Raw genomic sequence first — 13,359 nt, 5'->3', positions numbered from 1 at the left:
AACCTGAAGGAAGGGGGGAAGGGGGGTGGTGTGAGGGCAATGGGTTGAGCCTGGACCCAGCGTCTCTGAGGGAGGAAAGCCACAAACGGAAGGGACAACTTCTGTGCGAAGCTGGCAAAGGCCCATGAAGCCTGGAAATTAGGCCCAGGAGGCAGAAGGTGAAGTGATGACCCTCAAACCCAAAGGCACTCCTTGTTCCAGCTGAAGTCTTGCCCTCCCTATTTGCTGGAAAACAAATTAACTGAACGCACTTAAGTCCCCTTGGCCAGAACTTAGTTACGTGGCCACATCCCCCGGCAAGGAAGGCTGGAAAAGAGCGCCTTTACTCCAGGCAACTGCGTAGCCAGCTAAACGCCAGGGAGTCTAGTACTGTGGAGGAAAAGGAGAGTCTATGTCGGAGGACAGTTATTAGTCTCCCAGAAGACTATAAAACTGAAACAATTTAATTAAGATTGTGTGTTCCAGCAATTTCACTTACATGGATTACCAAAAGCATATTTATAAGAAATGCTGTTGCTGCATTGTTTGTTGTTGGGAAATGTCTTTGAAACAAAAGTCCATCCCAAGGGAACTGGTTAAATAAATTGCCATGTATCCATAATGTGTGTGCAGCTGCCAAAGTGAATGATCAGCAGATCAATTACTCAGTGGAGAAAAGAAGCTACAGAGCATTTATGGCCCCTAAACCAGGGTTAATACACACACACACACACACACACACACACACACACACACACACACTTCCCAGTGCTCCTGAGAGGCAGGCAGGAAACTGAAGGCCAAAGTCACAGATTCACCTCTTGCTGTATATATCCCTTGTAATGCATGAGTGTTTTTTGCCACCTGCATATATTTAAAGAAACAAACTTTAAAGTCAGAACAAAAAAGCAGCAGGCTTCTAACCTCTTTTTTTCTGTAGATACCTCCCCGAGGACTTGGCTGCTTGCTCGGTAATCTGAGTAAAGCAGGCTGTCGCTATGACGTCTTAGATTGTGTTTGCATCAGAGGCTTCCAATATTGAACCCAGCTCTGAATCTGACTGTAAAAGCCCCTGTCTGGCCCCCAACACCTGCAGGCTTCCCTTTCTCACCTAACGGGACTCTTCCAAAGTTGTGAGGCAGAGCTCGGCTCGCTGGCTGTGTCTTTGCACTTGCCATGCCCATGGCTTTGTCAGCCTTCGGGGCTCTGGACTCTGGGAGCCTGGCACGTGGGACCAACTGTCACAATCTGTGTTGGAGCTGGTACCCTCAGTGCCCTCCTGAGAAAAAGGACAGTAGCAGAGGTAGGTGCCAAGTCTGACTCTCAGCACCTCCACCGCTGCAGCTAAGACCTCCTCCCCTCTGACAGTGGGAATTATAATACATAACTGCAGCTCCCTTTCCTCTGGCTGCCAAAGGACTCAAAACCAAAGGGAACTGCACTAGCAGCAATACGGACGTGTGGCTCTTCCCTCTCACCTTCATTTTCCCATCACAGTGTTTCACTCTGACTTCCCCTCGTCACATCCATTCTTACTACGAATGTCACTCCCCAGCATCATGTCTTCTCAGTACCTCTGGGTGCCAAGCGCCATTCCAGAGGCCATCATTACTGTTCGATTCCCAAATGCCAGTCCTCCACACTTACTATTCTCTAGTCCTCACAAACATACAGACCTCCTTATCCCTTTTAACAGAGGGTAAGACTGGAGCTGCAGGAGGGAGTGGCTGGCTCAGGCCAAGAAAGCAGCAGTAGAGAAAGGATGTGACCAAAGGGCTTATTCCAACCCCCACACACTTAGCAGAGCGGAAAGACAGCCCACAGAAACCACAACCCTTCTTCCACGTTTGTCCCCTCCACTCAAACAGAGATGGACCAGATTTCTCTCCGCCTCCCAGCAGCCAGCAGGGCCTGCGCACTGGCCAGTGTTTCTTGGTTGAGCCTCCCTGGGCTCAGGATGCAGAGGGATCTGCCGGGATCTCTGAGCATCCCTGCCCTTGGGCTCCTGAAAGTTACCAGCCCTAGGACCTCGACAGGATCTCCACAGCAACACCTTGTGCTCCTTTTCCTTTTTATTAAAAAATAGATCAAGAAAATATACATACTTCAGCCCACCTGCCAGAGTGAGCTTTGAAAAGGCCAAAGTGCTGTAGGGAAGGGTGCCAGCTCTGGGAGCCCAGGCTTTCTCCTTTGGAGAAAAGAGGTGTCCTTGGCCAGCATGAGAGATCATAATCTGGACCACATTGTGGAGCAGGGCAAGGGCAGACAGAAGGAGGGGGGGTTGTGGTGGTGGTGGTGGGGGGGGGGTATAGCTAGAGCAGAGACGGCTGAGGGCAACTGGAGGCCCAGATGGAAGGACAGAGCCTGCATAGCACGGCCACCCACACAAGGTCCTTGGCCTTGTCCTCCCAGGACTCTGCACTACCTGGCCTCCTCTCCCCTCTGCCGTCCACAGGCCCCGGACTCTTTCCAGCCAGGGCAGCTGTGATCAGGCATTGAGAGCCCTCCAGCGCTCGCTGTCCGTACTGTTGATGCTGCCGGTATTGCAGGGCATGGAAGCGATGTCATCCAGGTAGGACATTCCCCCGGCAGAGTCGAACTGTGTGCTGGCAGCACCTGCTGCCTCCAGGCCCTCCCGCCGGGTTACAGCATAGGGATGGGGCAGATGCATGTCAGGTTCCTCAGTCTCATCCACTTGGCATTTGTAGGAGAAAAGGATCTTGGGCTCCGAGCTAGTAGAGAGGACAGAGGGTCATGGGGAGCCCCTCAGTCTGAGTCCAGAAAGGCCCTCCTTCATTGGGCAATGAGGCCATCAGACCAGGAGGAAATGCACTTCTGGCTGCCTAACGCCAAACCTGAGGTCCCTATCGCTTGGACTATGGAGTCCAACAGGACTAAAACCCAGCCTCTTCCTGGCTGTGTGCACTTGGGCAAGAGGTGCTGTGCCTGCTTTCTCACCCCAAATGGGTACAACAACCCCAACCTCAGAGGCTCTTCGTGTAGGGTGAACAGCCTGAAACAGTACCTGGTGAGCATGCTCAGAAGCATTGGCCATGACCTCCACCCCTGCCCTCTGAGCTCACCCCTCAATCCTCAGGATCACTATTTGAGGGAGAAAAAAACTGCACCCAATTTTCAAACAGGAGCCTGAGGCTAGATCGGAGCTAGGCTGGAATCAATCTAGTCCTTCTCACTCCACCTCTAAAGCCCTCTCCCAGCTTTTCCAGTCAGGAGGAAGACTACCTCAGGCCTGGCAGGTGGGGAAGGTTGGTTTGGGGGGAAATGCATGAGCTTCCACCACCTCAGAGGCCTGTGGTTCAACCCTCAATCCCCCATGTCTTTAGCATCCCATCTCCCAAACACACCTCCAAGTGTGCGCATCCACCCCCTGCTCAAATATACTCTGGGCTCCCCCCAACCCTGCTCCTCTGCCTAGTCACCCCCAGCTAGAATAGAAGCTCTGTGGGCACGAGAAACTGTATAATTTATTCCCATTTGTATCTCGGGTATAGCAGTGCATGGCACAGTGAGTGTGTGCTGAGGAATGAATGGACTAACCTATTCTTAAATGAAAAACAGCAAATGCAGAATAATGTGCATAGCTACTGTCTATGTAATACAGCAAAGTGTACTTTTCCATGTATGTGGCATATATATACGTGTGTGTGCATGTGCACATTTGTGCACATCTGTATATGTGAGTGTGCATGTGTTTGTGTATGTGTGTACATATATGTACATGTACACACAAAGAAACACTCGTCTGCCCCTCTCTCTCTCTCTCCTGTCTTAGCCTACATCCAGAACAGGGGAGCTCTAAAAGCTGTACCAGGCAGGTACACACACTTAAGAAGAGGGAGGCGCGGTTCCGCCCACAACCACGCGGGGGCGCCTGGAGCCCTCCAACCCAGGGCTATGGGCTGGAAAGCCTGTAGTTCTATCAAGACCTCCAGCTCACCAGCCCCCAATCCCTCCCGCCTGGGCCCCTGTGGGAAGACTCACCCGAAAAAACCCCGGAGGAAGGCCACGTAGATGAGGGGCGCGAAGAAGCTGAAGTAGAGGAACGTGGTGGCGTCCACACAGCTGGGGAGGGGGACAAAGGGGACCCGTCAGAGCATGCCTCATTGGGCGGGATCTCCCCTGCCAGGGGCTTCCTGTCCCAGCTCCCCCAGCCTCCATACCAGAGCCCCTCGATGATGTCAGCACAGAGCAGCGCGCTTCCCAGCCCCTGCACCAGGTTGAGCAACGCCAGGATGCCTGCGTACACATAGAAGCTTCTCCGCGCTGGGGGGAGGGGGGAGTGTGAGGTCCTGTCCTCTCCTCCACACTTCATCCCAGGGTGTTACTGGGACCCCTCAGTCCCCCAAGGAGTCCTCCCTCCCTTCCTCCCACCCAGGGCTCTCCAGCTCCAGGCCACCGTGGCCCAAACAGACTCTCCCTACCCTCCCAACCCAGCAGTGTCCCAGAGCAGCTCACAAGGCAGGGAGATGCGGTCCTTCAGAGGGGTCTTGGGAAGCACAACCACCAGAGAGTACACCTACAGAGACGGAAGCGGGCTGAGAAGGGTGCTGGGAGCACCAGGCCTAGAACTAGGCCAGGTTCCACGGTGTCAGGCTCCGGCTAACTCGGCCACTCCCAGCGGCTCTAGGCCCAGGGTCCACCCTCAGCCTCACCAGGAAGAAGAAGCAGGAGCTGACCAGCCAGAAGTGGCGGCCCCCGTGCCCATAGATGTTGAAGTCCTCAGCTGAGAGGTGGGCATCCGGGTACAGGATCTCCAGGGTCCCCTGCAGGGACAGGCAGGGGAGGGTCTCACAGGATTCACCACTTGGAAAGTCCCCTCCCTGGGGCCTTCCACCACAGAAGCTATCTACCACACCAAGCCCAGCCCCAGCCTGGTCCTCAGGGGTTCCTGCCCCAGCTTTCTTCCTTCCCACCCAGCTACAGCACCCAGAACAGGCCCAGGTGGGGCCGGGGACAGAGCTGACCCAAACTAAGAATGTGTTCTGCAGACCTACATTCTCCTCCCTGGGCTGCTTGTTCAAACGGCAGGTGATGGGCACCCTCCCCTCCCCCACCCCGATCTGTAAGAAGGAAATCTGGGAGGGTCCCCCAGAACTTGCCTTGTTAACACCAGGTGACTCCTTAGATGTCACTACATTTTGAGAACTACATTTTGAGAACACTGCACCTGATAAACACTCAAACCCAGATCCAGGACCAGGAGGCAGTAGATGCTTGGCCTTTGCTGACTACAAGCCTCCTCCAGGGAGCCCCAGGGCTGCCCTGCCCGGCCCACCCCCTTACCTGGGTGACAGAGTAGGCCAGGGACAGCACGGTGGTGATGGCCAGCACACGTTTGATGCTTGACTTGCTCTCCAGGTGACCTGGGGAAAATGTGCTGGTCAGTCAGCAGGAGCCAGCCCAGGTGACCACGGAGGGGTGGGCCCCCGGCCAGGGAGGGGCAGGGAGAGCGTTAGCCCCAGCAGCAGACGCACCAAAGGCAAGGCCCAGGATAACCACACTCAGCTCGATGGCCAACAGGAAGAAGCGGGTAATCTCCCACAGGATCTGGACACAGAGTGGGCAGAGTGTCAGCCTGGGGCCCAGTCACCCGTCTCCCCCGTGCCCACCACCCCTCTTGCCAGCAGGCCCAGCCACACCTTATCAGCAACAGTTGCAGCATCCGAGGTGCTGACCGTCATGCTGACCACGGCCCGGGCAATGCCCACCAGCGCCACCACGAACACCTGGTGGGTGAGAAAGGGGTGTGGTTCTGGGAATCGCAAGGACAGCAAACCCACCCCCCACACCTGCAGTAGTTCTGATTCCTCCAGAATGGAAGGGTTCCAAACTAAACACCAGGAGATGGGGAGACCACCCTCCACTTGCCTGGTCCTCCTCTCTTGGGCCTCAGTGTCCCATCTACACTGACAGCTGCAGAATGCTTAGTAGGGTGGCTGCTTCCTGCCCCTGTGACCTCAGGCAAGTAACTACACCTCCACGACTCAGTTTCCTCATCTATGAATTAGAAGTAATAATAGCACCTACTGCATCTGAGCACTGGAGGGATCAAATCTATAAGAATAAAAGTTGTAATATGCTAATTAGACCAGATGTCCTTCTGGACAACCTTCCAGACAAAGCTGAGACTGCGGGGAAGCCCGGGTCCTGGGAGGGAAGCCGGTGCCACAGCCGGGGAAGGAAGGCCCACTCTTGCACAAATTGCATGCATCGGGCCTCTAGTGGGTAAGTAAATGTAGACGTGAAGGACTGGGTCCACTATCTGCCATTAATCTTGTCGTAGTCATGGTTTTAATTCTGAGACCTGGGGGCTGAGAAAGGAGGGCACGGAGAAGAGGCATCACAGACCCCAGGGAAGGTGCCATAGGAGCAGGTTTTGCAGAGGTGACTGTGCTCAGCATCTGTAACTGTTGTCACCCTAGTATCCACCCTCTTCCTCTGGCAACAGCTTCATTCCTCTCCCACCCTCCTCCATCACATGGTTTGCGGGGAGGGACTGGCCTGTGGCCTAGGGCTGGCCATTCTAGAATGCCATTCCACTGGTTTGGGAATGGGGTGGTACCCAAGGGAGTTGAGTGAAAGTCACAGCCAGGACAAGAGGTGCAATCACTGGGAAAGGAAGCCGAGGGAATGCAAACCCAGAGCTGCTGGGACAGCCTGGCTGCCACGGAGACTGCTAGAGACAGGGCCATCAGAAAGACACCAAGCTAAGAAGGAGACAGAGACAGCGCCGGAGCATCACTGAGCCTGTGGATCCAGCCGTGCCTGAAGGCCTGGGACCTGTCAGTTTCTCAGTCTGGCTTCTGTGTGTTTTCCTTTTCTGACACATACAAACAAAAGAGCCCACATTCATACATACTCTGTCCCTTGTGCCATGAAAGCTACGTCTAAGCCTTGGGGAGGCCTACACCACCCAGAAGAGCAGGCTGCAGACACAACCAATGCTACGTGCCTACGGTATGCCACGCCCTCACTGGGCAGGAGCTATGGACGCTGTCCTTTGGTGCTCACAGGAGTGCCACAAGCTAAATCAAATCAGACACACATCACGTAAGAGGGCACAGAGAGGTCAAGCCACAGGCCCAAGGTCATCCTGGGGTTTGGAGGTGGTCTGCCTAAGGGCACTCTTACCACTGTCCCCTCTCCAGGACCAAGTCCCCAGGAGGAAGAGGGTGGGGCCAGTGCTGACGCCCCTGGCCTTGCCTCATGTTCCTGGGCTTTGGCCCTGGGTTTCTTTTCCTGCCCACTCCCCCAGAAAGAGCATCTGCCTGACATACAGTGGATGATTGATATCTATTGAATAAATACATAAATGAGTAAATGGCCAGAGAGGCTGTGGGAGAGGACAAAGAAGAAAGCCCGTCTTGATCGCCATCCCTATTCAACACCACCTCACAGGCTGGGGGTCTAGTGAGCAGGTCTACTAACAGCCTCCCCTGCCTCTCTGCCTGCCCAGTGCCCATTCTTCTGACTGGGAAGTTCTGACCCCGGCCACAAAGGGGAGACCAGGGAGCCACTCAGCTCTCAGGTAGTGAGGGCTAAGCGGCTCGGAAAGAGGGGGACTCCAGCCAGTCACGCGTGAGCCCTGAGACTCACACCTGGGACTGCCGCCTTGTCAGCCATAGCCCTGCTGTCTCTCCCTAGGCAACACCCTCTAAGACCACTGAGTAAGGAGAAGGCAGGCTCTCCCAGCAGCAGGAGGTCTGCTACAAAGAGGTCTCAGATGGACGGATGGACAGAAGGACGGATGGAGGCTCAGTGGGTAACTTTTCCCCTCTCAGCATCCATTCGTCTTCCCTTTAGTAATGGCTCCCCAACTGTCTTCCAGGGACTGTCATCCTCCTCTTCAGGCTTAGCTGACCCCACCCTCCCAGCTCCAAAGTATTCCTTTCCCCATAGTCACAGTAATTGGCACAGGGCTGCACACAGAATCAAAGTGGGCCAATCAGAGGGCAGTACAGGTCTATATTGGAGGCACTCTTTGCTTCAGTTAGCAGGGAGGCAGGAAATGAGCTCTAAGCTGCTCTTGGCTATCTCCGACAAGATAAGGGGAGAATTCATCTGAGAGAAGGTCAGAGGAGAGCAGAGATGCAGAGAGACAGTCCTGGTGACATTACTTAATCCCCTGGGTCCAGCCATACCTGAGGCTGGTTTTCCATTTCAGAGGCAGTTAATAATTCCCTTTTTTGCTTAAGCCAGTTGTGGTAGGGTCTTCTGTCACCAATTGGAGTGAACTCACCAGGATATAGAAGGTGATAAAAATGGGGCTGGAAGTGATGCAGATCTTGGCCCGAGCAAATGGAAGCTTCCAGAGCAGGAAAATGAAGAAGAGCACATTGGGGATGAGCAGCAAGAGGTCCCAGTACCGGACCCTAGCAAACAGGTATAAAAACCAGCTCACTGGTGAGGTTGTGTCTAAATCCCTCCCACTCCCCACTCACACACACTCACACACACACCAGAAAAGCCCGCTCACACACAGCCAGCCAGCCAGCCAAGGCTGTGACTGCCTTACCTAGAGGTGCCAATGTCCTCGTACAGCAGCAGCAGGCAACGATGTGGCACACTGATGTTGGGAGCCAGGGGAGGGGTCAGCACTGTGCTCCCGTTGGTCCAAACCACCTCCTGCACGGTTTCCATCTTGCCAGCACCCAGCCTTGGGGGAGTGAGAGCCATGAGGTTAGCAGTGCAGAGGCTGTGCAGCCCTGGGCCTCTGGTCTCAGGCTCCGGGTGGAGTACAAGAGGGGCTGCCCACAGCGAGCCTGCTGCCCGCTCCCTGTCACCCCAGCCAGGAGATGAGGTGTGGTCTTCCTGCACATGTCCCAACCCAACCCCACACAGGCGCAGGTCACGCCGTGCTGGATCTGCTGTGAGCTCCTGGACGGTGCCTCCCTTCTCTCGGCCGCAGCTTCCTTACCCCTCATCTGTGCAATGGAACTGACCAAAGCTCTCCCAGAGCTACCAGATGGGAAACCTAGGGAAGTCAGAAAGCCCTGAGACGAAAGAGGCTGGTGACACTTCTTCATAGTTGCTGTAATGCCGTTCAGTGCTTCTAATCCCTAGCAGGCTGTTTGCCGCACTTTTAAAAGCCCTTATCCTTGAGCCATGGTGGACATTGTCCTTGAGAGGCCACTCCAAGTGAGCTGCCAACAGCCCAACTAGGAGCCCCCAGAAGGAAGAGAAACCCTGGGCCCCCACCTTGACCTGACCCCTGCCTACTGCTCTGCCTCTGTCCCTTCCATTCCCCAGGCCCTGGCTTGTTCCCCAAATTTTGCCTACCTCAGGGCTTGCTCCCCTCCCAGCGCTGTCTCACCTTTCTGGCCACCCCTACTTAACCATCTCTCCCTGCTAGCCACACTGTGTTTTCTTGATGGCACTTGGCCTCTGTCAGGAGTGGCCCTGGCTGTGTGTTTATCTATCAGCTGTCCACCCCAGGTGTGCTCGTGGCCCCATACCCTAGAACAGGACCAGGCACAAAAATAAGTTCTCCACAAATGTTACAATTTGGACAAATAAATCCCCAGTACATTGCAACCAAGCCCCTCTGGGGAGTGGGAGAAGGATCCAGGACCCCACAGCCCCCTCCCCACTGCACAACTCCCCACCTCCCTCCCCTGGTCCTGTGGAAGCAGCGCCCTGCAGTTTTCCAGGTGGCCCCTCGCACAACTGCAGCACCTCAGCTCATAAACAACACTCCCCCGGCCCTTTCAGGCTACTGAAGGCCGCGGCAAAGCTGGAGGCAGGCCCTGTCACCCTGTTTGTTTGCAGATGGGAACAGAGGCCCAGATGTGGGGGTGTTTTAGCCTCCAGCCACAGGTCAGCAAGCCCTGCTCACTAGCCACAGCCCTGGGCCTGTGCAGCTATGTGTGTGGGGTCACTGCCTCCCCTCCTAGGGCCTTCCCCTCTCCCCCAGCCCCCATGGGACTCTCAGTTACCTCGTCCCCTCTTCCTTTGAGGCCCCACACCCAGAGACCCCCTGGACTCCCTGACGGTGTATCCTCTGGGGCGAGAAGTGGTGACTCCCCGAGGAAAGGAGCGGGGCAGGTGGGCCCCGGTCCAGCTGTGGGGATGGGAGTCCACATCAGCTCTGGGCTCCCTTACAGCTGCCGCGGGGAGATCCCAAATGCACCCAGGCTCCAGGGCTGCCCGCCGGGGCGGGGGAAGGGCTGCAGATGGGAGGCGGAGGCCGGGGACCTCTCTGGAGTGGAGGTGCCAGCCCCACGGTAGGGCTTCAAGCCGATGACAGGAGTCGAGGGTCCCTCTTACCAGAGGGCTCCGGGCCGCGATCACGCCCCGCCGCCGCGGTCGCCCATCCGCAGCCGCCGGTGCACGGACCCGGCACAGGCCGCGGGACTCCGGCCTCCAGCACCTGGGGCAGGCGGCCGGCTCCGCGGAAGTGACAGCTCAGAGAGGAAGGCGAGAGGCGGTCAGCGAGCCGGGCCCACCGGCTCCCAGGACGCCATAAGGCTCCTCCTCGCAGCGGCGACCCGGAAGGAAGGCACGTCCTTCTGGTTCAGCCAAAACTGCGAGAGCAGCCACAGTCCTTCCTCGGAGCATTAGGACCCGCCCCAGCCCCCCAATAGCCTATTGGAATGGAGCTACGCAGCGGAGAGAGCCAATCAGGCGCCAGGTGGGCGGGGCCCTCTGACCTCGGCGGCAGAGCCCGGGCGGGGACCGGAAGCCGCCGCGGGGCAGAGCCGCGGGCGTGTTTGTCAGCACCTGAGTGACGCGTTTCACCGGCGTGCCACGCCGCCGGGACCGCCTCCATCAAATCAGATCGCACTGGCATTATTGAGCTTCGTCCAGGTCACAGGCACTAATTTTCACAACAGCCCTGCAGGGAGCTTATTACTAGTCGCATCTTACGGAGGAGGAACTTGAGGCTCCGAGACGTTAAATAACTTGTTCAAAGCCACACAACTAGGAAATGACAAAGCTTAGACGCTCTGCTTTGAACTGCCTCTGCTCGCATTTCTAACTTCAGCAATTCCTTAGGTAACTTCTTCAATGAAGCATTCCCGGTCCATGCATGCCTTCCTGACCTCTATGCTGTGTTCTCTCCTGGCTCTTCTCACGCTGGCCCCGCACAGCCTGCCCCCTTTTCTGAGTCCTTATCTCCCACCAGCCCCCCTCCTCATTCAGCAGTTCAAGCCACAATGGTTTGTTTCTCTGCTGCCAACTTTGTTCCTGCCTGCGGGTCCCTGCATCTGTCCACTGTCTGGCTGGCTCTTTGTCACATACCCTCCTTAACATTCTAGCTAAAGTAGCTGTGCAGTCTTTGTCACATAATGCCCCCCTTTTTTTTTTCTTTCTGAGCGCCGTCTCATTAACATTATATTAATTTGCTTCCTAGTTAGTCATCAGCCTTCCTCCCACACCAGAATGTCAATGTCAGAGGACCGAACTGTGCAGGTCACATTCCCCGCAAGGTCCTGAGGCTGACTCAGTGCCTGATGCTAATTGTACAATAGAAATCCACTTATCACTGTAAACACAAGATACACATCCCATGATAACAAAGTTGTTTGACCAAGGGCTGGAAGGAGATTGGACCGTGTTCTTCGCCTACTCCAGTTCTAAAAGGAAGAGTTGGGATGTCACCACTGTGGCCATTTGGCATTTGTCTTATCTGGGACTGTCCCACCCTGGCCTTCGGTCAGCGTGCATAGTTTCTGTGTCAGCCAGCAGAAGTGCTGCTCCACGCCTATGCCTGCATTCATGAATGAGCTGGGAGGAGCCAAGGTCAACAACTAGAGTTTCTGCCTGGAAGTTTCATGCATCACCCCAACTCACTTTGGTAAAAGCACCTTGTAGGCCACTTTAAAAAAAAAAAATAAAATAAAATAAATATATATTATTTACTTAATAATATTATATTAAATAATAATATTATTAAATATTAAATATTATTAAATAATAATATTAAATAATAATATTAATAAATAATAAATAATAAATATTAATAAATAAAATAATATATATATATTATTGATTTTTTACAGAGGAAGAGATAGGGATAGAGAGTTAGAAATATCGATGGGAGAGAATCATCAATCAGCTGCCTCTTGCACACCCCCTACTGGGGATGTGCCTGCAAGGTACATGCCCTTGACCGGAATCGAACCCGGAACCCTTCAGTCCATAAGCCGACGCTCTATCCACTGAGCCAAACCGATTAACGTCAAGGAGGCAGGAAACTTCTCTCCTACCATATGCCAGAGAAGGACAAATGAAGTATCTGAGACCAGACTACCTTCCATCTTCACTTTTACACTTTTTAAGACAGTACAGAATTCCTGGGAGGAAAGAGTTTATTCCCATCATAATGTCCTCGTGTAGGTTTCTGTGGATCTTATTTGTAGAACTCGGGGTTTCTATTTCACCCCCTCCGTTCATCCCAGGCAGTGGCTTCTTCACTGCAGTATTCCCACCCCCAGGACAGAATGAAGCATTAGCAAATTTCAATAAATAATAGTTTAATAAACAAAGATCTGACTCCAAAGTTCTGTTCCTTACCATTCACCAGGCTCTGGGGTGGGTATCCTCTCTAGTTCCTGGCTAACAAGGAATCCTTCTACAGAACTGGCTCGCTGGTAGCAATGGGGGGGAGGGGTGTCCCAAAATAATAAAGACAAGATGGTAGTCCTGCCAGTGTTGCTCAGCGGTTGAGCATCGACCTAAGAACCCGGAGGTCACAGTTCGCTTCCTAGTCAGGGCACATGCCCCAGTTGTGGGCTAGATCCCCAGTGTGGGCAGTGCAAGAAATAGCTGATCAATGATTCTCTCATATCATTGATTTTTTTCTCTCTCTCTCCCTTACTCTCTGAAATCAATATTATATATATATATATATTTAGAGACAAGATAGTAGTGCTCAGCTGTTAGGAGCATTGAGTGCAATCGTCATATACCATTGAGGTCAAAATAGTAGCCAGAAGGCTGAATAGATCACTGGGATAATCAGCAGAATATCCAGTTTGATTCCTTGGTTTGAGTGGTGAGAGATTTCATAGAAGTGAAAGTGAAAGTCCCTGAAATGTCTCCTCACTCACCCACATCAGCCAAGATAATAAACAAAAAATAATGTCCCATCGAAACCGGTTTGGCTCAATGATTAGAGCATCGGCCTGCAGACTGAAGGGTCCCAGGTTCGATTCTGGTCAAGGGCATGTACCTTGGTTGTGGGCACATCCCCAGTGGGTGTTGTGCAGGAGGTAGCTGGTCGATGTTTCTCTCTCCGATGTTTCTGGCTCTCTATCTCTTTCTCTTCCTCTCTGTAAGAAATCAAATATATAAAAATGTCCCATACCAGGGAAAATGGCAAAGATTAGTGCCACCTTTGAAGGCCTAAAACATGTG

At 53.8% G+C, this 13,359-nt stretch overlaps 1 protein-coding gene across 2 annotated transcripts; it reads right to left on the bottom strand.

Annotated features, from left to right (window-relative positions):
- Window positions 1–2,033: 2,033 nt before the first annotated feature.
- TPRA1 (transmembrane protein adipocyte associated 1) lies at window positions 2,034–10,421 on the bottom strand. Of its 2 annotated transcripts, XM_036418287.2 has the most exons (11): window positions 10,267–10,420; window positions 8,516–8,656; window positions 8,240–8,372; window positions 5,640–5,726; window positions 5,475–5,547; window positions 5,284–5,363; window positions 4,653–4,763; window positions 4,456–4,516; window positions 4,161–4,263; window positions 3,982–4,062; window positions 2,034–2,711 (listed from the first exon to the last, which is right to left on the bottom strand). In XM_036418287.2, the coding sequence occupies exons 2-11, from the start codon at window positions 8,638–8,640 to the stop codon at window positions 2,468–2,470; spliced, it is 1,098 nt and encodes a 365-aa protein (XP_036274180.1). In that variant the 5' UTR covers window positions 8,641–8,656; window positions 10,267–10,420; the 3' UTR covers window positions 2,034–2,467. The 2 variants fall into 2 exon arrangements, with proteins under 2 accessions (XP_036274180.1, XP_036274182.1); XM_036418289.2 differs by lacking the exon at window positions 4,653–4,763 and having other exon boundaries at window positions 10,267–10,421.
- Between the last annotated feature and the right edge of the window lie 2,938 nt (window positions 10,422–13,359).

This window comes from Pipistrellus kuhlii, unplaced genomic scaffold, assembly GCF_014108245.1.
Source record: "Pipistrellus kuhlii isolate mPipKuh1 unplaced genomic scaffold, mPipKuh1.p scaffold_m20_p_6, whole genome shotgun sequence".
Lineage (NCBI taxonomy): Eukaryota > Metazoa > Chordata > Mammalia > Chiroptera > Vespertilionidae > Pipistrellus > Pipistrellus kuhlii.
Note: the sequence above shows the minus strand (reverse complement) of the source record. Positions and strands in the feature narration are given on the sequence as shown.

Excerpts from the sequence above, each read along its gene's own strand:
- TPRA1 (XM_036418287.2), bottom strand. The coding sequence starts at position 8,640 with ATGGAAACCGTGCAGGAGGTGGTTTGGACCAACGGGAGCACAGTGCTG. Across the intron at positions 5,548-5,639 it reads CTGCAACTGTTGCTGATAAG|ATCCTGTGGGAGATTACCCG; the intron begins GTGTGGCTGGGC and ends CTCTGTGTCCAG. Across the intron at positions 5,364-5,474 it reads TATCCTGGGCCTTGCCTTTG|GTCACCTGGAGAGCAAGTCA; the intron begins GTGCGTCTGCTG and ends CATTTTCCCCAG.